Below are 26333 nucleotides of genomic sequence, written 5' to 3'. Positions count from 1 at the left end.
CCTCTCAATTGTCTGAGAGAAGATGGGGGGGTGAGCTACTTGAACCGCTGTAGGTTTTCTCCTGAAGGGACTCCAACCTGTGGTGGGGGGGGGGGGGGGGGAAGTTCCACGATTTAGACCTTGTTATGAGAACGGATAGCAGTATATTTCCAACTCAGGATGGTGAAACCTGTACCGACCGATCAATGCAGCCTCCAAAACATAGTAGTACATTGTTGCATAAATATAATTTATGCTTTTTCAAAAAGTGGCTCAATCCAAACACTCACATCCAGACACTCACTCACCTGTGTCCAGATCTCCAATAACATAAATGCTGGCACCAATGGGCACAGCACCATATACGAAAGAAGAGCTTGTTGGGATGCAGAGCGTCTGGTCATTCAAATATATCCATCTGCAAAACAATATTATAAATGAATCACACTAAAGACACAATCAGGTTTCCAAGCTGATAATCTATGTACCAATTATGTATTGATTCCAAATCACATAATGAACACAAAGCAATATTTCACAGTAGTCGCAGTACTGTTGTCACAGAAGATTTGGTTGTTACAGATATTTATATGAATTATAAGCAATATAAATCTGGAGCACCAAAGGATTTGGACTGCGTGGTTTGTTCGTAGCACCATTCAATTGACATTCTATGAGAGGGCACAAAGTGCTGGAACAACTCAGTGGGTCAGACAGCATCTCTGGAGAATATCAATCGGTGATGTTTCAGGTTGGGACACTCCTTTATTTTGAGAGCAGTTCACAGTACAAGCTAAAACTGTTAACACTTATGCCACAGCAGTAGAGCACACACAGTCAACTTCACAATGGTACCGGAATTCCAGAAAGTCTGTCCAGGATGTGTACATTCTTCTCTGGCTGACAGTGAATCTCTGTCACAGAGGGTGTGGCAAGTCGGGCGATTAGAAACACTTAAGGTGAAAATTGATAAATATTTGAAAGGATCAAATAATTGATAATAATAATAATAATGGATGGGATTTATATAGCGCCTTTCTAATACTCAAGGCGTTTTACATCGCATTATTCATTCACTCCTCAGTCACACTCGGTGGTGGTAAGCTACTTCTGTAGCCACAGCTGCCCTGGGGCAGACTGACGGAAGCGTGGCTGCCATTCTGTGCCTACGGCCCCTCCGACCACCACCAATCACTCACACACATTCACACACAGGCAAAGGTGGGTGAAATGTCTTGCCCAAGGACACAACGACAGTATGCACTCCAAGCGGGATTCGAACCGGCCACCTTCCGGTCGAACACTTAGCCCATTGTGCCATCTGTCGTCCCATTGATGGCAGACACAAAATGCTGGAGTAACTCAGCAGGATTGGCAGCATCTCTGGAGAGAAGGAATGTCCCGCTGTTTTACTCCAGCATTTTGTGTCTACCTTCGATTTAAACCAGCACCTGCAGTTCTTTCTTAAAGAATTGATGGCTATGTGTAACTGGCACAGAAGAGGAGACAAGGCCAGCATAGGTCTGCCATGATTATGCTGAATGGATGCACAGGTTTGAGAGGCTTGTTGGCCTACTCTTGTTTGTGTTTCCAGTGTAGGTCACAGGCCATTCAAGTATACACAGGGATATCCACATTTCTCCAGAAACCAGTTCCATTTCCATTAAAATCAAAGATAAATGTACTTCAGAGTTATATCTCATTGAAACAGGTTCATATTGGATCTATGGTTGAGCCACTTCCTATCCATCACCAGGACATACTGTATGTATTTTCTTAGCATATCTGCGGTTTAAAATTTGATATCTTCGCTGTTCATTGTTAACCACCAATGCAGCAAATTCCAGTCCTTAACATTTTTCAATTGATTCATTTGAAAATAGTCCAATAGTGGATAAATGCAGGGCCAGTACACATACAAAATAACTGAGTGCATTTCAAGAAATGGTTTAATATTGACTACAGATGAAAGCATAGTTTTTGACATTTCAAAAAGTACATGTTTGTAGTTTTACTAATTTAATATTGGTCAATATTGGACATGCATTGTGGCCTGTTAAGAGTGTGTGACCTTAAACATGCTGGCATGTGATGCATTCTATTAAGCACAAGTAAAGGGAAAGTAGACAAAAATGCTGGAGAAACTCAGCGGGTGCGGCAGCATCTATGGAGAGGAATAGGTGACGTTTCAGGTCGAGACCCTTCTTCAGGCTAATGTAGGGGGGGGGGGAGAGCTGGGAAGGAGAGGGGAAGGAGGGAGAAAGCAAGGACTACCTGAAATCGGAGAAGTCAATGTTCATACCGCTGGGGTGCAAACTACCCAAGCGAAATATGAGGGGCTGTTCCTCCAATTAGCGCTGGGCCTCACTCTGGCAATGGAGGAGGCCCAGGACAGAAAGGTTGGATTCTGAATGGGATATGCTTTTCTGTTCAAGTCTTAACAGACTTACCTCATTATCTAAACACTTAAATTCCCACTGATTCACAGGGATTTTGAACCTATTGAAAATATCTAACAAAATCCCATTAACCAAATGTGATACTACTGTTCTGCATTATAATAGAACATTGTTGGCACGACAGTGCCGCTGACAATTGTAAAAAGCAAATATCCATTGTAAAACCGGCAAGAAAAAGTTGAAAAATATTAATACATTTAGCAACATTTGTGTATTTACCCCCAAAAGGTCACAAAGCCCAGCTATTTAATGATAAACTCCAAATAAACCCATGTCATCTGTTTACCCTATAGCAAACAAATATCACGTTATATTCCAGCAGTGCTTCAGTTCAGAGGTAAAACCACTTATTCATAATATCTTTTAGTTTAATTACTATTATACAAGCTGTGAGAAACAGAGAAAATTATCAACAAAAATAAATGGCTTTATTCACTATGCAATGAATGCAGAAAATATGGCCTAAAAAGATTTTAGGGTTTAAACATTGGGTCAATTTCTACACAGCCTCAATATTCCAGGGACCGTCGTGAGGGGGGGGGGGGGGGGGGGGGGGGGGGAGAATAATGGACAACCCGGCGTGAGGGGACCGCCGTGAGGGAGGGGGGGGGGGGGAAACAATGGACAATGGCGTGGGGGAATGGCTGTGGGTGGGGGGGAAGAACAAAGGAGGAGCCGGCGTGCTTTGTAACTTTGTCAGCGCCGTAAGTGGCCGCTATTTGTTTACCTTGGGTACGCAAGCAAAGAATCTCACTGTGCCTAGTCACGTGTGACAATAAAGTATTCCATTCCATTTCAATTCAAACTTAAAAATAACAAAATCTCATTTGATCCATCATAATTTAATTCATATGCATGTTTGATTAGTATCAATAGAAACTTGTTGGTGGTGTGGTTACTGTGGGCCGATGTGCCTGTTTTTACGCTGCGTAAATCTACTATGATGTGGCTCGCGGGACACAGAAGGAAGCCATCATGGATAGAAAAAAAACATTCAAATGAAAGCATAAAGGCACAAATGTGAACATTTAGATATGAACCTTATGTTGTTTAACTGGATCTGGCAACAACTTTTTCCAAGGGTCAGAAAAAATCAAGCAAGAACTCAGTAAACACGTGCAGATGTCCATTATGAAAAAACAGCAAATGGTATCCAACTTTGAGACAAAATTATCGCTGGCCTGATCCTTCTGAAATATATACAGAAATATGGGAAGCAAGCCAAAGCAGTTCAGTTTTAATTATATGATTTTCCCACATTGTATTAATCTTTATTCTGGTAAGACCTTGACAATCACTTTGACACATACTGGCAACAGAAGATATAATGCATCAACTTCAAGTAGTCCCCTCACTTGGAAAAATAATTATTTTCAGCTGATTTATATTAAGTGCAAAGTCTTTCAAAAAAGATAACGTGTTCATGGAATAATTTGTATGACTCTTACTAAATAATAAAAAATTAAATGACAATGCAGTTTAAACAAATACATTGTTTTCTATCTAGATTCTTAATGTGGAACTGAAATACGTCCGTTAATAAAATCACACATATTTTTGGTAATTTGAAGACAAAATAATAGCCCTTTTCATTTCTGCAATTTCTTGTGCTTCAGGTCTATAACAAAATACAATTTTGCTACTATCCACAAGGTTACGACAAAGAACATAAAAGTCATAAATTAGAGTACATTGACGGGAAAGCCTCTCTAATTTGTTCTCGTTCTGAACATCAAATGCGGTTCAGGGAGGGTTCACTCGGTAGATTCCTTGGATGAAGGAGTTTGTCTTATGAGGGAAGGTTGAGCTTAGAAGAATGAAGCAATAAAAAGCACAAAGTCTGTTGCTTGAAGGATGAATGCGAAGAAATATTCCCCTTGTGGGAATACAGTTTCAGAATAATGAAGTGTCCCTTTAAGATAGATGAGGAATTTTTTCATCTTGGTGATGGTTGCAAAGCTTGTGAACACTCTACCTCAGGGAGTTGTGGACACTGACGCTGATTATATTCATAACGAAGATAGACACATTTATGGATTATCATAACGGAGATGGGAAGAAAAGTGGAGCCGAGGCAAATATCAGATCAGCCATGAATGAACTTACTGAAAGGCCATTGTTTTGTTTGTTTCATTATGTTACTATGCTTACAGACCTGTTATACTGCCTCAAGCAAGAATTGTTACATTGTTCCGTTTTGGTACATGTGACAATTAAGCGTTGTGTAACTATCTCCATCGCATTCTATATCTGTGTGGTACAAGAAATCAGATGCTTATTTGAAGACTCAGGACTAAAGCATGGCAAATAAATGCTTTAATAAACAGAAAATCTAAAAGTCCTAACAAGCAGCACAGTAGTGCAGCTGGTAGAGCTGCTGCTTCATAGCGCTAGATAAACCAGGTTTGATCCTAACCCCGGGTGCTGTCTGTGTGGAGTTTGCCCGTTCTCCTTGTGACCACATGGGTTTCCCCTGGGTGGTCTGGTTTCCTCCCACATTACAAAGACGTGCAAGTTTGTTGGTTAATTGGCCTCTGTAAATTGTCCCTCGTGTGTAGGGAGTGTGTGAGAAAGTGGGATAACAGAACTAGTCTGAACAGGTGATCGATGGTTGGCGTGGACTCAGTGGGCCAAAGGGCCTGTTTCCATGCTGTATCTTTAAACTAATAAAGTAAACTAAAGATTTCAGTAAAGTGGTGAAATATTTTATTTAAAAGACATAGCTAGTTTCCGACACACGTTGGTTCTCCAATCATATTTCTAGAAAATAATTGAGTGGGTATTGCGGGATAAAAGCAGATTCACTGTTCATTTTACACGTAGTGTGGCGGCCCCTGGTGGTTAGCCACTCGTGGTGCGAACCCTCGGCTCTGGGGGTAGGGTCATATGACTTGGTTTGGCAGGAAGAATGGATCACGGGTCTCCCCTGGGGTATATATACTGCTGGTAACACCCTTTCACCTTGTTGTGGTTTTGAGAGCTGTTCTGTGTTAATCTAATAAATGTCACTTGTTTGACACGTGTCCCTTCACCATACGACGGCCTATCATCCCCAGTCTTATGAGTTGGTGGAACGGTTCCACCGCCATCTCAAGGCGACTCTGTAGGCGCGCTCACGGGTCCCGAGTGGATGGATGAGTTGCCGTGGGTCTTGCTAGGCATTCTGACCGCCCCAAAGGTGGATTTGGCTTCGTCCTCTGCGAAATTGGTCTCTGGCACCCCGCTTAGCGTTCCTGGGGAGTTTATCCCGGCTGCTGGTGTGTCCCTGGAGCCACCCTCGTCTGTGTTGGTCTGTTTGCGGGAGAGGGTCAGCGCCCTGTTGCCTGTCCTGACGTCTCGCCATGGCGTGGCTCCTTCCCATGTGCCGCCGGCTCTCATGGACTGTTTGTATGTCTTTCTTCGCCACAACGCCCACCGGTCCTTTGCAGCGCCCATATGAGTGCCCCCTTTCGGAAGCTGCAACATGGGCCTACTACTTTTATTTTGGACATGGGGGGGGGGTCGGCGGGAGACTGTGTCTGTGGCTCGTTTGAAGCCGGCCCATTTGGACCTTAGCGAGCCAGCACAGATGGCCCAGCCTCGTCATCGGGGGCGTCCGCTGTCCCGGGTTCGTTCCCGCGTTCGTTCGTGTAAAACAGATGACCCATTGTTGCTATCTGCCTGTAATAACCTTCACTTAAACATGCTCGTACCTGTATTTAAACTTAAGGAATGTAGTAATTTTTGAAAATATAAATTGAACGGAAACTATAGAAGAACTTAAAGATAAACACAAAATGCTGGAGTAACTCAGCGGGACAGGCAGCATCTCTGGAGAGAAGGAATGGGTGACGTTTCGGGTCAAGACCCTTCTTCAGGCTGATCTCGACCCAAAACGTGACCCATTCCTTCTCTCCACAGATGCTGCCTATCCCGCTGTTACTCCAGCATTTTGTGTCTGCCTTCGATTTTAACGAGCATCTGCAGTTCTTTCTTACTAAATAAGAACTTTGTGGTGGCTCCAGTGATTAAGGAGAAAAGATGTAAAACATCTTAATAGGAATGCTAATACTAAAAACTTCATCAGAGCTTTTCATATGGTTGGAAGAGCAGCTTCATAGATGTTAAATTGTTAACCTTTGATTCCAACCTGAGATGAACAAACCCATAAACTATCTGCAATTGAATGAAGTGCAGCATGTTAAATTAATTTAAAAAATATTATGACGTATGAAGAAAGGTCATGCAAATATTAACTGTTTTCTTTGTCACGATCCAAACATTCAATTATGTTAGCTAAATTATCCAATTTTTGTTCAAATAATGACCAATGACAGATTAATGAACTGAAAGGTATCATGGTGTTCTTATATTTATTCAAGTGCATAGAAATCATTTTTCTAGTATAACCACCGGGTAGCGCCAGTAATGGCTGCCTCGCCAACAGTCTGTCTGTCCATTCCTTCTTTGTTGTTGGTTTGTATGTGTTAAATGTATGTTTTTAGTCTTCTTTCGCTTGTTTAATGTGGGAGGTGGGGGGGGAGGAGTTGGGGAAACAATTTCTAATCTCTTACCTCGACGGAGGGGCGATTTTTTCCCCATATCATATCTCTGTCCGCACTGCGACCTAACATCGAAGAGTTGGCGGCCCTTGCTGCAGACCAACTTCGAGAGCTCCACCGCGGGAGCCTGCAGACTTTAATATCACGGAGCTCGCGGTCTCTGGTTAGAGACCGATTCGGGAACGCAAGCCGTAGGAGCTTCGCCCGCCCTGATGGGGGAGCTTTGATTGCCCTGACACGGGGGGGCTTCGACCGCTGGCTGCGGGAGCTTCGCTCTCCGCCACAGCGGATGGTTCAACTGCCTTGACCGCGGGAGAATACAAGAGGAAGAAGGTTGGACTTTATTGCTTTCCATCATAGGAAGTTTGTGTTTCCATCACAGGATGTTTATGTTGACTTTTATGTAGTTATGCATCTTGTTGCTCTTATTTTAGTATGGCAATTCGAATTTCACTGTAACTTAATTGGTACATGCGACAATAAACTGACCTTGAACCTTGAGATTACTTTTGACATGTTAATTATATGACAGAATTATGAAAAATAATTATTACCAGTATTTTGCCAAGTACCGTTATGAAAAGGTATAATTGAATAAAGAAACTTCACCTACAAACATTGCACAATATTTTTTTGGGCAAAAAAATAGTGCTGGAGAAACTCAGCAGGACAAGCAACATCTGAGGAAGGATCCTGACCCAAAATGTTGTCCGACCATTTTCCTCTACAATGATGGCTGACCCGATGAGTTCCACCAGCACTTTGTTTTTTGCTCAAGATTCCAGCATCTGCAATCTCTTATGTCTCTATTCTTTTGGGGAACATATTTATAAACAGCAAAAATACAAAATGCCAGAGTCACTCAGCATCTCTGGAGAACAAGGATGAGTGATGTTTCGGGTTGGGACCCTGCAGACTCATTGGGCAAAAGCTGGAAGAGAAGGGGGAAGGACAAAGCCAGGCAAGTGATGGGTGGATACCAGTGAGGGCGGCGGTGGTTGGATTGGCAGGTAGCCGGACAAAGGCCAGAGATGAAAGGAAACAAAAGCCTATGAGCTATGGAGAGAAGAGAATTGTGAAGTCAGAGGAAGGGATGAAAATGGAAGCGACCAGGGTGGGGGAGATCATTCCACAGGGTAGTAAATTACCCAAGCAGAATATCAGATGGCACACATTTCTCTAAAATTCTTCCATCCAGGGACCCCAGTAGCTCTTCCAGGTGAGATGGAGATTCACATGTACCTGGTCTAAACTCATCTCATCTACCATATTTGATACTCCTAATGTCCGGTTCTTTACATCACCGAGACAAAGCGTAGCCTAGGCAATCATTTAGCCAAACACAGGCTCGGTCCCACAAGGCCTGCTGGATCTCCCTGGTGCAAACCATTTTAACATCCCTTTCAATTCTCATACTGATCTTCTGTCCTGGGTTTTGTCGCATCCCCACCCCTCTACCAGCTCTGCTCCTCTATTACGAAAAATGTCTTCACAGTACATCAAGTAATACAGTTAAGATGGAGATACAAATTTAAAATGAATTAACTCATACTTCAGCACCTGGGTCTAAAATAATTGATTGGTTAGGCTCTGCTGCATGCCATTATACAGTGGGTAGCAATATGACCAAAAAGACTTGTAGAGTATGCAATTTCAATTTTTCTAAAAATGTGTGGCTAAGGAACTTTTATTTTGCTGTAGCAACTACTATTAAATTGTATCATGTGGGGAATTGCAGCTAAAACGATGAAAGGAAACTGCAAATAAATGAAAATAGCCAATTTATAAGCAGTTTCATGATGATGGAATTGTCTATTAATTTATTATTTTCACTTATGCAATTTAATTTGATGGAATTGAGAAACATTGAGGAATAATTGGACACCATTTAGGCGAGACACTCAAATTACAAATTAAGCTATTCAAATTTTGCATGTTATATACATATTTATATTCACATCATTAATCATTGGTATTTATTGCCATTGTTAAGCCATGAAGGATATCTTAGTTTTTAAGTGTATAATCTTGGAAGTGATACTATTTAGGATGTCAACCAGATATCCAACTGAAAGCATTTAATATAAAGTATTAAATTAAATCCATAAATATAGTTTGTCATAGGTTATTCCAAGCTAACATTAGTTGTAAATGGAAAAAAAAGATTTATTTTGTGAACTATGTTCATAAGTTATAAACTGTCTGGGATACCAAATAAAATATTTTAACCTTGTTATACGATGTCAACAAGTTCTTGCAGAAAGAATTTTCTATCCAAACGGTCTCAATCTTGAAACTTGTGTCGTTTGTGCAATCAGGTCAAAGAAAGTTGGAGTTGATTTAGATTTCTATCAGTATTTCTGTTTTTTTATCAGAATCTCCTATTAAAAACAGTTAATCTCAGTTCTCGTTTCTTTCTCCGTTTTGTTCCCTTTGAAAATATTTCAGCATTCAAACTGTAGCTCTGGGGGAAGTAAAACTTTGATTTAAATCTTTTTATTTGAATTTCACAGCAATTTGCATACATACAATGATAACAGACAGTGACAGTCAAGGCATAATTGTGCAACAGTATGTAAGCGACCCTCAAAGCCCTTACCCTTACCCACCTTCAACCCACCCGAATCAGGTCGGAACCAAACGGGGACAAACAACACTCACATACATACACATCCACACAAATGTGGTAAGATAAACGAAACAAAAAGTACTTTAAAAAAAAAAGAATTAAAAAAAGGGGGTCACTACTAACAGTAAATAAGTAAGTAATTAAATAAATAAGTGTGGGGGGTTAAGGGGAGAGCAGCTGCAGTAGAGCAGAACAATGGTGGAGAGCACTCAGTCCTCTTCCGAGTCCGGGGACAAGTTGAGAGAGTTAACAAGTTCCAAGAAAGGGTTCCATTTATCTAGGAATGTCTTGGTAGAGCCTTTGAGAGAGAACCTAAGTTTTTCAAGCTATAAATTGTAAAGCACCTCCTTAATCCAGTGGTTGTGTGTCGGGGGACAGGTGAGCCTCCAGTTAAGCAAGATCAGTCTCCGGGCTAACAAGGTTGTAAAAGCTAGAACCCGTTTCACCGCAACAGTGGGGTTGGTGTTGGGAGGGGTACCGAAAATGGCTGACAGTGGGTTTGGAGGAATAGTCTGGCCGTAGGCTCTGCTTATCAAGTCGAAAGCACTCCTCCAAAAGGCTGCTAGCTTAGGGCAAGACCAAAACATATGGCTATGGTTGGCAGGAGATTGATTACATCTGTTGCAGGTGTCCCTAACAGCAGGGTAAATTCTAGATAATCTTGTATTTGTGTAGTGGACTTTGTGAAGGACTTTGCATTGGATTAGGCCATGACGGGCACATATGGAGGAAGAATGGATCAAATCCAAGGCAGAGTCCCATTGCTGGTCTGTTAGTTTCGTATTCAGCTCACCCTCCCACGCAGCTTTTAATGAGGTATGAGGTTTCAATATAACCGACCCTAACAAGTTATACAAAACAGAGATGCATTTCTTCCGGTTGGGATCTAGAGCTAAGATGGCATCGGTCAGGGTTTCAGGGGGGCGATTTGGGAAATGGGGGAATGTCTTCTTCACAAAATCCCTAATCTGGAAAAAACGAAAAAGATGGGAGTTTGGGAGGCTATAGTTGGACGAGAGCTCCGCAAAAGACGAAAAGATGCCATCCTTGTATAGGTTTTTGATACTACTGATACCGTTGCTATGCCAGGTTTTGAATGCGTGGTCTGTACTTGAAGGTTTAAAGATGTGGTTTTTAAGCAGTGGGGTCAAAATGGAAGGGCCTTGTAAACCGAAATTTTTCCTGAGTTGACTCCATATCTTGAGCGAGAGGGACGCAATTGGGCCTGCACCCACAGATGTCATAGGAAGGGGGAGTTGGGAGCAAAGGACAGACCGCAACGGGAGATGTGAACTCGCCTTTTCCATGTGTACCCAGGTCGGTAGGTGGTCGCAATCATCATTCATCCAATACAGGAGTTTTTGCAAGTTAGCTGCCCAATAGTATTGCCTAAAGTCAAGAAGTGCCAAACCGCCGTCACTCTTAGGAGACTGCAGTATCGCCTTTCGGATTCTAGCCGGTTTGCTACCCCATAAAAAATTAGATATTGTCCTTTCTAATTTATCAAAAAAAGATTTAGTGATAAGTATAGGGACGTGCTGGAAAAGATACAGGAATTTGGGTAGGACGACCATCTTGATCAGATTTATCCGGCCCACGAGGGATAGCGGTAAAACTGACCAGCGGTCAAAATCTCTTTCAGCTTTCTCAACCACAGGCAGAAAGTTTGTGCGGAACATATCAGATAAGGGTGTTGTGATAAAGATGCCGAGGTAGCGAAACCCGTCCTCTGCCCATTTGAATGAGGTTAAAGAGCGAGGGAGCTGCTTAGCCAATGAGTTAATCGGTAATAGCTCACTCTTTTGGTAGTTAAGTTTATAACCAGAATACGCACCAAACCGTTCTAAAATATTCGTAATCACAGGGAGAGAGCTGACTGGGTTCGAGATGTACAGGAGCAGGTCATCCGCATACAATGAGACTTTATAAGTTGTGTCGAACCGTGTAATACCTTTAAAGTCCTTCTCTGAGCGTAACCAGACCGCCAAGGGTTCTATCGCAACAGCAAACAGAAGTGGTGATAACGGGCAACCCTGTCTGGTACCTCTCTGAAGGGGGAAGTGGGGCGACAGTGTGCCGTTTGTTTGTACTGAGGCCACCAGGGACGAGTATAATAGACTGACCCAAAGAATAAAACTGTTACCGAGGCCAAACCTGTCCATCGCCTCATATAGGTACCTCCACTCGACCCTGTCGAAAGCTTTTTCGGCGTCGAGGGAGACCACTATCTCCGGGGTCTCACTACTCGGTGAATGGATGATGTTAAGGAGACGCCTAGTATTGTGGGAAGACTGTCGGCCTGGTATGAACCCTGTTTGGTCTAACGAGATAATAGAGGGCATCACTCGTTGAAGGGCTTGTAAAACTTTTTTGAAAAATAATTTTCCCGAAATTCTGCCATGGCACCAGTGGGAAGAATTGATATTTGTGGAAAGTTTGTTTCCCTGTTCGTTTCCTGATATGAAACCAAGCTGTTGTGGCAAACTGTATGTTCTGTCTGAAGAATGAATGAGGCCTGGGATAACCACAAAGCATTAATTCAGATAGCTGAATCTTTATTAAGTCATTGCAGCTTCCGATATACCTTTTCTCAAGGCATTTTTTTGTTGCGTTCAACATTTTTAAAACATCGATAAGGGTCTGGTTTACATTCTCAATGCATACTTAGCTTTTAGACACACCAAAATTACGTGCACTAGTGGGAGAGTTTAGGACGAGAGGTCATAGCCTCAGTATTAAAGGGCGTTCTGTTAGGAAGGAAATGAGGAGGAATTTCTTTACTCAGAGGGTGGTGAATCTGTGAAATTCTTTGCCACAGAAGGCTGTGGAGGCCGGGTCAATGGATATTTTTAAGGCAAAGATAGATAAGATTCTTGATTAGTACGGGTGTCAGGGAATGTTTCTATCATGAATTCAGCCCGCCATCACAAAGGCGCCCAAAAATAAAATGTATTATTATTATTATCATTATCCTACTGAATCATGTGAAATCACTTGATTTCATATGTATTTACACCAGTTAGGAATTTGATTATAATTCAAAACAACCCAAATTTCTTATGGTTGGTAACACAATGTGTGGAAGATTATTTTTGAGAGGAACAATACATAATTATTATTACTGATTATCAAACTCTTGGGCCCCAAGAGAAAGTGTTTATATATGTGTCTTCTAATCCCCTTTAAAATATTTTGCAAAGTGATTTTTTTTTTCAAAGTATATATTTACGGCTTGAAGTTTTTTCATTTTCATTTTTGATTTAGTTCAGGATATTTCTGTACTTTTTATAAATATTTGGCAAACTGCTTAATTTAAGTTGCAAACAAAAGGTCCATGAATAAGATGTCACAACTTTGATCTCAACTGGTAAAATTAAGTTACTAAACAACCAAGTCTTTGGCTGATGTGGTCTGTGCCTCCACTCAGATCTTGCAAGATGAAGTTGTTCCGTGATTTGAAATCTACTTGCCTTAAGTTTTAACAAATATACAAGCATGACCTCTGCCACTCTTGAGGTAAAGTATCAAAGCATGCATTTAATTCTGTTCCTGTTAAGGAGGTAGAGGATTTAATCGTTCATGCTGGTGCTCTATTCAAACATGCATGATAGTTCAAGAAAGCCTCTACTGTAATCTGCTAGGAAATGGATTTGAAACCAAACAAGGACACTTCAGTCTCGATGACTCATTGGTCTACTTGTATTGTCATTGATTTAGTTGTACAAAGAGACCTCTCTTGGTCATGAAGGATTCACCTAGCTCTTCCTTGCAAGAACATTAAAAACACTGCTTCCACAACTCTTTAAGGTTCCAAAGATTCATGACTCCAAGAACAACATTCACATCATCCAGTGGGTGATTCCTTATGTTTAAGGTAGGTCTATATGTGCCTTCAAAAGATAATCTAAATTAAACCTTAAGACTACTCTGGATTTTATATATTTTAATCAAGTGCCCTCTCACTCTTCCAGACTTCACTGGACAGAAACATCACCAGTCAAATCTTTCTCATAACACAATCTGCCTCTTTATTGTTTCCAAAGCATTAAAATCCTTCCTTAAATAAGGAGACTAATAACATACACAGACCAAATGGAATGCATTAAAGCCCTATATCACTAAAATATAACCATACAATTTTGGTATTAAATTCCCCCAGCAATAAACAATAATATTCTGTTAGGATTCTACTTGCATGCCTGCATACTTGCATGCCTGCATACCTGCATACTGACCTTTTGCAAATCATGGTCTTAGACATCCAGATCTCTGGCACTGCAGTTTAGAGATGAAAAATACATTTTTACAGGCGGCACAGTGACATAGTGGTAGAGTTATTGCTTACAGCCCCAGAGATCCTGGCTACAGGTGCTTGTCTGTATGGAGTGTGTTCGTTCTCCCCGTGACCTGCGTGGCTTTTCCCCGAGATCTTCGGTTTCCTTCCACACTCCAAAGATGTACAGGTTTGTAGGTTAATTGGATTGGTATAAATGTAAAACATTGTCGTATGTGTGCACGCGTGTAGGGTAGTGTTAATGTGTGGGGATCGCTGGTCAGCGCAAGCTCAGTGGGGCGAAGAATCTGCAAACTAAACTAAACAAAATATTTTCTAGATAAGATCTATGGGCGCTTTTACTACATTTGTGAATTTTTGTTACAATGCAAGGTGCACACATAATCAATGACATTCCTGTTAGACTTTGTCTGTGATTTCCTGTCACCACATTAGCACAAAACACATCCCTAATTCTAGTCCTCACAATTAGTTACCCTACCACCCCGACAACATTATCCATGAAACATTTTTAAATTTTTTTTAAAAATGTTGTTCTTCCTGTTTATGAGAATACTTAAAATGTCTGGCTGCTCAACTACAACAACTAGATGCTCTTTTCTGGATTGACAGCGGACTAAAACAGGCCAGAAAGTGCTTGGGCTCTTGTAAGAATGCTATTAAGGAAAAGGAATGTTATTTTGGAGGTGATCTTGGAAAACACCAAAAGGAAACCCACCAAAAGTATCAAGGGCCAAATTATCTGAAAACATTGCATGTCATGTACTTTAAACATGGAATCATAATCTTTCTTTAAAACTTGAGCACTGACATTTCTTTTTGCAGCTGTTAAAACAGGTTTTATTTTGAACAGCTGCAAAAATCATCTTAAATACCTACCAATTTTATGATTTACAAACTGGCCACGGAGTTTGAACTGAGCTCCAGATTTTTTTTTGAGTGACAAATTCCCTTAGATTTGCCATATTACCTGCCACAAAAATACTTCTGTAGTACATTTGCTCGAATTTGCATTTGTTCCCACTCAAAGGTGCTCCACTAAAAAAGCGAGTTCGGTATTCCGCAAAACGTAAGGAATCATGGGATCTGTCAAAGGTCGAAAGCTATAAATTTAAATCGAACTGTAGATTCAGTGAGTATAGTTTGGGTCCGATATTTTGTCTTTTTTCAGCGGTAGACGGGCGGGGGGGGGGGGGGGGGTTGGGGGGAGAACAGGTGGGAGACCGGGCAGGCCAGGGGGGGGGGGGGGGGGGGGTGGGGGGGCGGAGATCGGGGACTGTCCAGTGGCGGTTAATGTGTCCATAATTTTTTGGACACAGCAATGTCCTGTAAATGAAAGTAGCCATGATCAGTATTTTGTTGCATAATCTTTGCATGAACAGCAATAAAAGATTCCAAAGATGATGGAAAGACTGGAGGAAAGACAAGGTGCTGAGAGTTCTCTTATTTTTTAGCATTACGGAGGCAATTAAACACACCTGAGCAATTACAAACACCTATGAAGCCATGTGTCCCAAACATTATGGTGCCCTGAAATGGGGGGGGGACTATGTATGAACATTGCCGTCATTTCTACATGGTGAAAGCAAAATGTATAAAAATACCCTTTAATAAAATCTGACAATGTGCACTTTAACCACATGTGATTTTTTTTCTATTACAAATCCTAAATTGTGGAGTACAGAGGCAAATAAACAAATGACGGGTCTTTGTACCAAACATTATGGAGGGCACTGTAATCTATGGTGTCCAATGCCTGCAGAAAAAAAAAATTCCTTTGGTAATTGCACCTCTCCTCACTTCCTTCAAAGTTTGTGCATGTGGTTTTGAACTTGTGTTAGTCTTGACCTTTTCCCTCTGCATGACCCTGGTTTCCTCAATGATTGCTGCATTTCTATTTGACTTATTTTCAGCCTCTTTCTATAGTCCTCTCTCTCGTCTCTCTGGGCTTCATGAAGCATTCCTACCTCAAGAGACGTTTTAAGAGTTAAACCCAATAAAGGCTTCAGTGAATAATCTAAATTGATAATGCATTTTTGAGAAAGTGTTGCATAGCCAGCGACAGATAATTTCACAACAATCATGTATTTAAAGAACAACCTGAAACACCCTGGTTTAGAAGCCTGTAGCCGTATATTGGGTAATAGTGTTGGTAATAGGTAATGGGTTTTTAATGTCTTTTAATTTTTAGTGTGTTTTTTATAATCCTTCGTTTTATGGTTTTTAATTGTTTGTAATAGCTTTTTGTTCATGAGTTCTCATGTACAGCACTTTGTGGCAACTGCAGTTGTTTAAAGTGCTTTATAAATAAAGTTATTATTATTATTATTATTATTATTATTATTAATAGGAATAATATAGATAGTTGGTTGATGGTAGAAAGAGACACAAGATCCATTTGTTTGACAAAACAACTTAAACTCTTATATCAAAAATGCAAGAGTTCTTCCACATTTTGATACACACACTGAGCTTTCAGAACATAATTTATCCGTTATTGTAAACATTAGACAATATTAAACAAATGTATCAATTTATTCTCATTGTCAAATATGTGCAAATTTACCCCACATTTTCTTTTTCAAGAACTGAGGGTGTAAAAACATTTGAACTGTCAGAGATAATGAAGAAATCAATGTAAATGTCAGGAAATATCTACAGCACATATTAGACAAAAAGAGCAAAGTTTGTACAAACTGGACATGGATGAACATATTTAGGTGAAAATTGAACAATTCACGAACCTACAGCTGAATGTATTTAGGTGGCTGGATAGGATACAAGGAATACATAGTAGTGCTCATTCTGAAAGTTGTCCATTCTACTGTAAAACTTGTGTGACAAGGTCAATACATTTCTGTTAATCAATCAAATCCAACCACAGAACATCTCGAATTACGGAAATATCTGCAGCAGTCACATCAGTGAGGATATAAGAGTTTAAGTTGTTTTGCCAAACAAATGGATCTTAGAAACAGGCCATAATGTGTAAGAAAGAACTGCAGCTGCTGGTTTAAATCGAAGGTAGATACAAAATGCTGGAGTAACTTAGCGGGTGAGGCAGGATCTCTGGAGGGAATGAATAGGCGACGTTTCGGGTCGAGACCTTTCTTCAGACTGATGTCAGGGGAGAGGGTGGGACAAAGATAGAATGTAGGCACAAACAGTGAGACTAGTGGGAGAAGTGGGAAAGGGAAGGGAATGGAGAGAGGGCTATCTGAGGTTAGAGAAGTCAATGTTCATGCCTCTGGGGTGTAAACTACCCAAGCGAAATATGAGGTGCTGTCCCTCTCCCACACGAAATATCGTTGGCTATGCAACACATTCTCAAAGCTGAACTATCAACTTAGATCAGCACTGTTGACTTCCTTCGTTCATGTTCAAAATTCTCTATTTATCCACAAATATAGAAACAAAGCTTGGATGCGAACCACCAGCCCTACAAATTTTCATGCAGACCAATGTATTGAGAATAGAGGTAAAAGAACACGGGGAACAGTGAGAGAATTTTGCTTGCATGAAGATGATTCACCAAATCAAGAGCTTTTGGTCAATGAAAGAAAAGCCTTGTACTTATAAATTACCTTAACCAACCACCATATCTCCCAAAGGCAGTTACAGCCCATGAAGTACATTTGTAGTGCAATAACAATTGGAATGTTGGAAGTAAGACAGCCAATTTGCACTATGTAGCTCCCACACACAGCAATGTGATAAATATTAGACTTTTGTTTTTAATGATGGAGGGAGAGAGATTTGGCCAGGAATAACTCTCATGCTCTAGTTTAGTTTAGAGATACAGCGCGAAAACAAGCCCTTCAGCCCCGCACATTAACACAAGCCTACACACAATAGGGACAATTTACATTTATACCAAGTAAAAAACCTAAGCCAATTAAAGTTAAGCTCGACAAACCTGTACGTCTTTGGGGTGTGGGTGGAAACCTAAGATCTCGAAGAAAACCCACGCGGTCACGAGGAGAACGTACAAACTCCACACAGACAAGCACCCGCAGTCAGGATTGAACTCCGTGTCACAGTCGCTGCAAGGCAGCTACTCTACTGCTGCGCCACCCCTAATTTGCTTTACGTCTCTACTTTACGGATGTGGACACTGTTGGCAAGGCCCATAATTAAACTGCCCTGAAGATGGTGAGCTGTTGCCTTGGACCATTGCTATTCTTGTGGTGAAAGTCCAAGACCGCCGGATAATGATTTAAAGGATTTTGACAAAGTGTTGATGAAATATCTGCCAGGTTTTCCCAAGTCAGCATGATATGCAACTGGGAGAGGGACTTGTCAATGGTGTGGGATTCCCAAACATCTCGTTCCAATATCTTTCGAAATTTAGACCTTGTGTTTTTGTGAAAACACAATCTAACTTCTATGGATATGAAGTCCCATATAAGCTAGACTACTCAAGGACACCAGATATTGCACCTCTTCCAAACCCAAACAGCTTTTCCAGGTGAGGCAGAGGTTCAGTTGCACCTCCTCCAACCTCATCTATATCCGCTGTTCCAGGTGTCAACTTCTCTACATCGGCGAGACCAAGCGCAGGCTTGCGATCGTTCACTGAACACCTCCGCTCAGTCTGTCTTAACCAAGCTGATCTCCTGGTGGCTCAGCACTTCAACTCCCCCTCCCAATTGACCTTTCTGTTCTCGGCCTCCTCCATTCTCAGAGTTCAAATTGGAGGAACTGCACCTTATATTTTGCTTGGGTAGTTTATACCCCAGCAGTATGAACATTGACTTCTCTAACTTCAGATAGGCCTTGCTTTCTCCCTCCATCCCCTTCCCAGTTCTCCCACTAGTCTTACTGTCTCCGACTATATTCTATCTTTGTCCAGCCATCTCCCCTGACATCAATCTGAAGAAGGTTCTCGACCCGAAACATTGCCCATTCCTTCTCTCCAGAGATGCTGCCTGTCCTGCTGAGTTACTGCAGCATTTTGTGTCTGCCAGCAGATATTCTACTATGAAGAACATTAGCAAACAAGCTGGGTTTTTTTTTTAAACAAAAATCTAGCAGCCTCTTGGTCAACACTTAATAGTGTTACCATTAGCTTTTATTTAAGCTCAAGATTTAATTACCTGATGATGACAATAGAAGATTTTGTGTTGGTAAGCTATTGAATATTAACAGGGAGCGATTAGGTAGGTTGGAGATGGTTAATGCCTGGCATCAATTGTACATTATTCATCATATATCAATTTCTGTAATAATATTGTTTAGATCTTTCTGTTTGAAGGTAATGATAGCCTCATTAGGGGATTGTGAATGGAATTGAACCGTGCAGTGAATATCCTGACTTCTGACCTTATGACAGAGGCAACGTCATTGACGAGGCAGATTAAAATGGATCCTGCAGAACCACTGGAGTGATGCCCGGGATTTAATTTAGTTTAGTTTAGACTTACAGCATGGAAACAGGACCTACGGCCCACCGAGTCCGCACCGACCAGCGATCCCCGCACATTAACACCACCCTACACACACTAGGGACAATTTTATATTTACGTACAAACCTGTATATCTTTGGAGTGTGGGAGGAAAACGAAGATCTCGGAGAAAACCCACGGTGGTCACAGGGAGAACTTAAAAAATCCGTACAGACAAGCACCCGTAGTCAGATCGAACCCGGGTATCTAGTTACTGCCTATTGAGAGACTGAGAACATTAGAATGAGGAAAAAACATTTTCTTTTACCTTTTGCACTCATGTACTGTGCTCCATCATTAAGAATCGGGATGTTTATGGTAGTATTTCTACCATTAGCTGATTAATTGTCCACCATTATTTCAAGACCAAACTGGGCAAGTCTGCAATGATATGATCCTATCAGCAAGGACATGCTGCATTTTGGTCCCATCGCCTTCAATGCTGGAAGCTAAAATGCTGCCAAGTTCTAACAGATACAGTATAGTTTTGTTGGCCGAGATTGTTTTTTCCTACATCAGTTATATTTACCAAATTTCCATCCAGTTATACACTGTTTAGTCTGCATTACTTCAAAGTGACATTCCATTTTGGGGCACAACGGATAGCTAATAATCCCAACACTACTTTATTTCAGAAATTCAGATAACAAGATTAGCTGCAACAGTCATACTCCAAGAATTTATAACAGGGCAGCACAGTGGAGCAGCTGTAGAGTTGCTGCTTTATAGCGCCAGCGACCTGGATTTGATCCTGACTAGGTGTGTTGTCTGTACGGTCTCCCTGCGGCTGCGTAGGTTTTCTCTGAGTGCTCTGGTTTCCTCCCACGTTCCAATGACGTGCAGGTTTGTAGGTCAATTGGTTTCTGTAAATCTGTGGAATTCTCTGTTGCAGAGGGCGGTGGAGGCAGGTTCTCTGGATGCTTTCAAGAGAGAGCTAGATAGCGCTCTTAAAAATAGCGGAGTCAGGGGATGTGGGGAGAAGGCAGGAACGGGGTACTGATTGGGGATGATCAGCCATGATCACATTGAATGGCGGTGCTGGCTCAAAGGGCCGAACGGCCTACTCCTGCACCTATTGTCTATTGTCTAAATTGTCCGTAGTGTGTAAGATGTAACTAGATTACGGGTGATTTTTGGTCGGCGCAGACAGGGTGGGCTGAAGGGCGTATTTCCACGTTGTATCTCAAAACCGTCATTGATGGAATGACGTAGAATGATGCGCACATTTTACAAAAAGAAAACTTGTATTTCTGTGAGAATGTGGAACATTGGGTTTATTTTTGTACTGGCATTAACTGCAGAGTACATCATGTTTTTTATCATGTGGACATGTTTACAAGCAGAAACAACAATGACAACATTGTTTTAGGATGTTGAATCCAGGAAGAATTGACATTTGGTACAGGGGAAATGTACTGTTTGCCATTCTTGTAATATTACTCATTCTAACATGTTTGCTGTAAATCTTTTCAAAATCCCAAAGGCTGCAGGAAGATTGTTGTTCTTCATTACCTCGATTATAATCCATCATGGTGAGACTCTACTTACACAATTCCATATTTTATCTATCTAGTTGTAGACAGTATAAATTGTAACTGGTCCTATTGCTCTTCATACTTATGCTGATTCTCCAGGATTTACCCTTGGCACAATTCTATTTCTCATCCATTTACCAGATGGGGTGGCACAGTCACACAGCAGTAGAGTCGTTGCCTTACCCGAGTATTTGCGCCGGAGACCCGTTCTCCCCATGGGTTTTCTCAGAGATCTTCGGTTTCCTCCCACACTCCAAAGACGTGCAGGTGTGTAGGTAAATTGGCTTGGTATAAATGTAAATTGGTCCTAATGTGTAGATAGCGTTAATGTTCAGGGATCTCTGGTCGGTGTAGACTCGCTGGGCCGAAGGGCCTGTTTTGCGCTGCATCTCAAAACTAAACACGCCCGCTTGGCGCTTTAGTCCAACGTGTGCACAGTTGCGTAGTAGCCTACTTCGCCATTATCCCCTTTGTGCACCAATTGTCAGACTGTTGGTTTGCCATCCAGCAATGCATGAAGAGGCATTTCTTGCCACTAAGTACGAGGAAGATGGAAGCCTTTGGGCTGGATCATAAGACAGTGCATTTTGCAGTCAGAGAATCAATCTCAGATGAGGCCCCACCCTCATGGCAGGCCTACAAAAAGTGTTTAAATATCTTGAATAATCAAGCATTTAAAACTAGATTTAAATAATTTATCAAAACACCATAAAATAGCATAAGGAACCACCAACAGAAGGCAAGAATAAATCACGGGACAGTCTTTAATTACCATTCACAAGCCAAAAATCCACCCCTTTTGGTGGCATTCATGCAAGGCCATAAATGCAAATTTGGTGCCACGGAAAGAACTTTTGATAAGCTTTAAACCATGTTCTGACATAACCAAAAATGCTTATTTCCAGCATTACCAATTTCAAGCCCCATTTCAACTGCCCAATCTACTGCCCAATATCTACTCTTAACTAAATCCAAGTTACCATTAGGCTTCAATGTTTCAAAGGATAGCTTCTGTAAACTTGAATTCATAAATAAACTCGAATGCTAAGGTCCAGTTTACAAATCATCCGTTTTACCAATTATCTAAATTCAATATCCCAGTATTTTATCATTAATGTTTTATTATTATTAATGTGTAGTGTTTTCTGAGTCATTCGTAACTGTCACTGTATGTCATGTTGTTACTTGTGGGCAGAGCACCAAAGCAAATTCCTTGTATGTGAATACTTGGCCAATAAACTTACTTACTTACATCAAAAAGTGCTGATTTTATTGGTCTCTATGTTGTTTCATATCTTTGCATGCTCCTCGCCATGTCCAGCCAAACAAGCCACAGATATAATTATACTCCACCGATTCTTGGCTTTTCAGTATTCAAGATGTTAATGCCTCCAATCTGGGCAGCCAGGCATTCCGCTACCAGGAACCCAAGTTCTTGGTAGTGAAGGCAGGAGAATGGGGAGAAGGCAGGAGAATGGGGTAGGAGTGAGAGATAGATCAGCCATGATTGAATGGCGGAGTAGACTTGATGCGCCGAAAGGCCCAATTCTGCTCCTATTACTTGTGATCTTATGACCCAAGTTCTTGAATTATTTCCTTAAACGTCCTCAAATATCTGCCATTCTGGCTCTTTTGCCTCCTTTATGAAGATTCTTAAAAACTTTATCATCATGACCACATACTTGGAATTTGTCCAAAGAGCTCCTGACTTTGTTTGCTGCGCTTCACATTTTGTTTAATAACCTTACTGAGATGTGCCTTGGTATGCCTTACTGCAGGTAAAGGGACTATACAAATACAGGGGAGACACAAAAAGCTGGAGCATCTCTGGAGAGAAGGAATGGGTGACGTTTTGGGTCGAGACCCTTTACAAATACAGGTAGTGGTAGCTTGGCAGGGGGTGCGATCCAAAGCACCTGTGTGCCAGACGAGAAAGTTGAGGCAAATATCGAAGTTAAAGAAAGTAGGTTCAGTACGTAGGACAGGCAGGGGCAGGACAATGATAGAGGAAGATCTTATATCTAAACTGAATTATTCTAATACACAAAGCCTCTCAAATGAGGCAGATGAATTCAGGCATGGATAGGCACATGGAATTTGTGCTATTATAGATATTACAGAAACATGGCTGAGAGGTGGTAGGACTGGCAATTCAGTGTTCCAAGATACAGATGCTACGTATTGTCCAGTTGGGTTATTTAAAGTGTACAACAGTGATTATTTTGATACGGCACTGTAGGCCCCCCAATAGACTGGGAGTTTGAGAAGCAAATGCAAAGCGAGATCAAAGACAGCTGCAGAGAATAATGAGCTTGCAGTAGTTGATGATTTTAACTTCCCTAATATTGATTGGGATTGTCATATGCTAAGGGATTTCATAGGGGCAGAATTGAAGTGTGTCCAGGCATGTTTTCTCAAGCATTAGTGAGAGGGCAACACGACATTCGGTTGATAGTTGAGGCAGGGAAAATCATTGAGGTGGTTATGGGAGACTTTAGGACCAGTGAACATCGTTCTATTCATTTTAAAATGGAGATGAAACGGACAGGTGTGGGCATAGAGTTATAGAATCTTAAGAGCGTGGAAACAGGCCCTTCAGCCCAACTTGCCCACTCCAGCCAACATCCCCCATCTGCACTATTCCCACCTGTCTGCGTTTGGCTCATATCCCTCCAAATCTACCCTATCCATCTGGCTATCTAAATGTTATTTAAACGTTGCGATAATACCTGCCTCAACTACATCTTCTGGCAGATCGTTCCATACACCCGCCACCTTTGTGTGAAAATGTTACCTCTCAGTTTCCTATTAAATCTTTCCTCCTTCACCTTAAACCTATGTCCTCTGGTTCTTGATTCCCCTACTCTGGGCAAGAGACTCTTTGCGTCTACCCAATCTATTCCTATCATGATTGTGTACACCTCTATAAGGTAACATGGTGCCCAAAAATGAACACAATACTCTAAATGCGGCCTCACCAACATCTTGTAAAACTGCAACATAACCTCCCAACTTCTACACTCTATGCTCTGACTGATGAAACAAACTACCAGAAGAAGTTGTAGAGGCAGATACAATTACAACTTTTAATTCCAGGTACATGGATAGAAAAGAATGAGAAGGATATGGGCCAAATAGTCAAATGGAAGTGGTTCAGAAAGGTACCTTGGTTGGCATGAATGGGTTTGGCTGAAGGGCCGATTTTAATGCTGTATAAATATGACTACACATTCAAGCTCAACACATGGATTTACATTAAGAATAATAAATAATATATTAAGTAAACATAGCCATAATGAAAGTCTCCAGGGCCAAGTTAATGCCTGGGAGGATAGCCCAATGTTGTTGTCTGCCAGAATTGTAATCCTCCCAACATTAGCTGGCAAAGTAATTATATACTTACCAGCCAGCAAGCATTTCTTTTGAAGTTTGCACCGCAATCAGAAGCAACAACAAATCAAGGCCTATCTAAAATAAAACTTGCCTCATACAACTCCATTACATTTTCCCCATCTCACCTTATAACTATCCCCTCTAGTGTGGAACATTTCCACATTGGTTATGACTGTGAACCCGATCTATCCTCTATCACTGAGATGCGTGACATTCTATATCAAGACCTTTGGTCATGATTTTGTACCTGAACTGCTCTTTCACGTTTGTCAAAAAGCACATATCTCAACTTTCACCCTTTCATGCATCCCCAACAGATTTCTGATCCAGTCAAGAACAGCAACCTGTAAAATATGACAGGAGGGTTATCTGGGCCCAGTATTCAAGAAGAAATTATTCCATCTACATTTATTTATTTATTTGCAGTACAGGTTGTTTTGTGAGCAAATTTGGTGAGGTCTGGACAGGAAACAGCGGTCCTGTATTAGCTCTTGTTTCTGGGTACAACGTATCCTAACAAACCAACAAATTTTAACCAGTAAAAACCAGAGTTAGGTTGGATTTGAGCATAAATAACTAAGTTTCAGAACATCAGAAATTATTGAGAGCTACTTTTTAGACAAATGTTTAGGCAGTTGGGATGCGCAACACAACTTAATCAGGAACAGTTTTAAAGGTAGACGTCAGCATGGTGGGAGATTGCAAACCCTCACGTGGTCCACCCTGTTTCGACTAATGCAATCAACCTGACGTGCACAAACAAATAGGTGAAATAGAATAGGTTGACCTACAACTTTAGGCTGTGCATGCCATACGCAAGAAGAAGAAGCACGGTGGCGCGGCAGTAGAGTTGCTGACTTAGATCGTCAGAGACTCGGGTTCGATCCTGACCTCAGGTGCTATATATACGGAGTTTGCACGTTCTCCCTGTGACCGTGTGGGTTTCTTCCGGGTTCTTCGGTTTCCTCCCACATTCCAAAAGCATGCAGATTTGTAGGTTGATTGGCTTATGTAAATTGTCCCCAGTGTGTAGGATAAAACTGGTGTATGAGTAATCGCTGGTCAGTGCAGACTTGTGGACCCAAGGTCCGTTTCCACGCTGTATCTAAACAAAACTACTTTTAGTTTAGTTTAGTTTAGAGGTGCCGTGCGGAAACAGGCCCTTTGGATCACCAAGTCCGCACCAAACCCTGCACACTTACACTAGTCCTACACACACTAGGGATAATTTACATTTAACCAAGCCAATTAACCTACAAACCTCTACATCTTTGGAGTGTGGGAGGAAACAGAAGATCTCGGAGAAAGCCCACGCAAGTCGCGAGGAGAATGTACAAACTCTGTACAGATAAGCACCCATAGTCAGGATCGAACCCAGGTGTCTGGCACCGTAAGACAGTAGCTCTACCGCTACGCCACCATGCCGCCACTTACACCACCGTGCCAAACACTGATACCTTTTCTAAAAAACGCACCTTAAAATCATGAAGATATACTCAAACATAATTGAATATTAAGGCTCTAACCAAGGAAGGCTGGCAATACCAAACTTCTCGATTGATTACTTGCTTTCAGTTCAGCACAACATGAACGCAAGGTACGATTTTCACCAAAAAGAGGATTTGGTTTGAATTAAAATATTAACGTGAAAATTTTTACAATGTAAATTGGAACCATTTCATAACCAATTATGAAAAAGTTGTCGGCAACATCTAGATATCAATCTTACTCAGTGGCATTTCACTGAAAGATATACTGACATACACTTAGAAACTACCCAGGGAACTGGTTAATCCCTTTAGTTTATATAGAACTTGAATAACATGACAAACGTATTAAAAGTTGCAAAGTCTCTTGTAAAACCTCCGTCTTTGGTAATGTGATATAAATACACACAAAATTGTATTTATATTGTGAAATTGTTGAATTTAGAAGGCTATAAAATATGTAATCAATGGATGAGATGTTTCTTAAGTTTATAATGTGATTTTTAGAACAGTGTAAAATGCAGAGGACAGAAGGGGAGAATAGAAAAAAAATTAACAAGGCAGCCGACTAG

At 41.2% G+C, this 26333-nt stretch overlaps 1 protein-coding gene across 1 annotated transcript in view; it reads right to left on the bottom strand.

Moving 5' to 3' along the window:
• Window positions 1–26333, bottom strand: part of gan (gigaxonin) — a 59663-nt gene that overhangs the window by 1678 nt on the left and 31652 nt on the right. Inside the window, exon 10 of the mRNA XM_033035763.1 lies at window positions 288–397. Within this exon, the coding sequence (XP_032891654.1) occupies window positions 288–397 (110 nt within the window). The remainder of the gene's footprint in view (window positions 1–287; window positions 398–26333) is intronic.

Source organism: Amblyraja radiata, chromosome 17 (assembly GCF_010909765.2).
Source record: "Amblyraja radiata isolate CabotCenter1 chromosome 17, sAmbRad1.1.pri, whole genome shotgun sequence".
Classification (NCBI taxonomy): Eukaryota; Metazoa; Chordata; class Chondrichthyes; order Rajiformes; family Rajidae; genus Amblyraja; species Amblyraja radiata.
The sequence above is the reverse complement of the archived record's forward strand: the minus strand, read 5'-3'. Positions and strand labels throughout refer to the sequence as shown.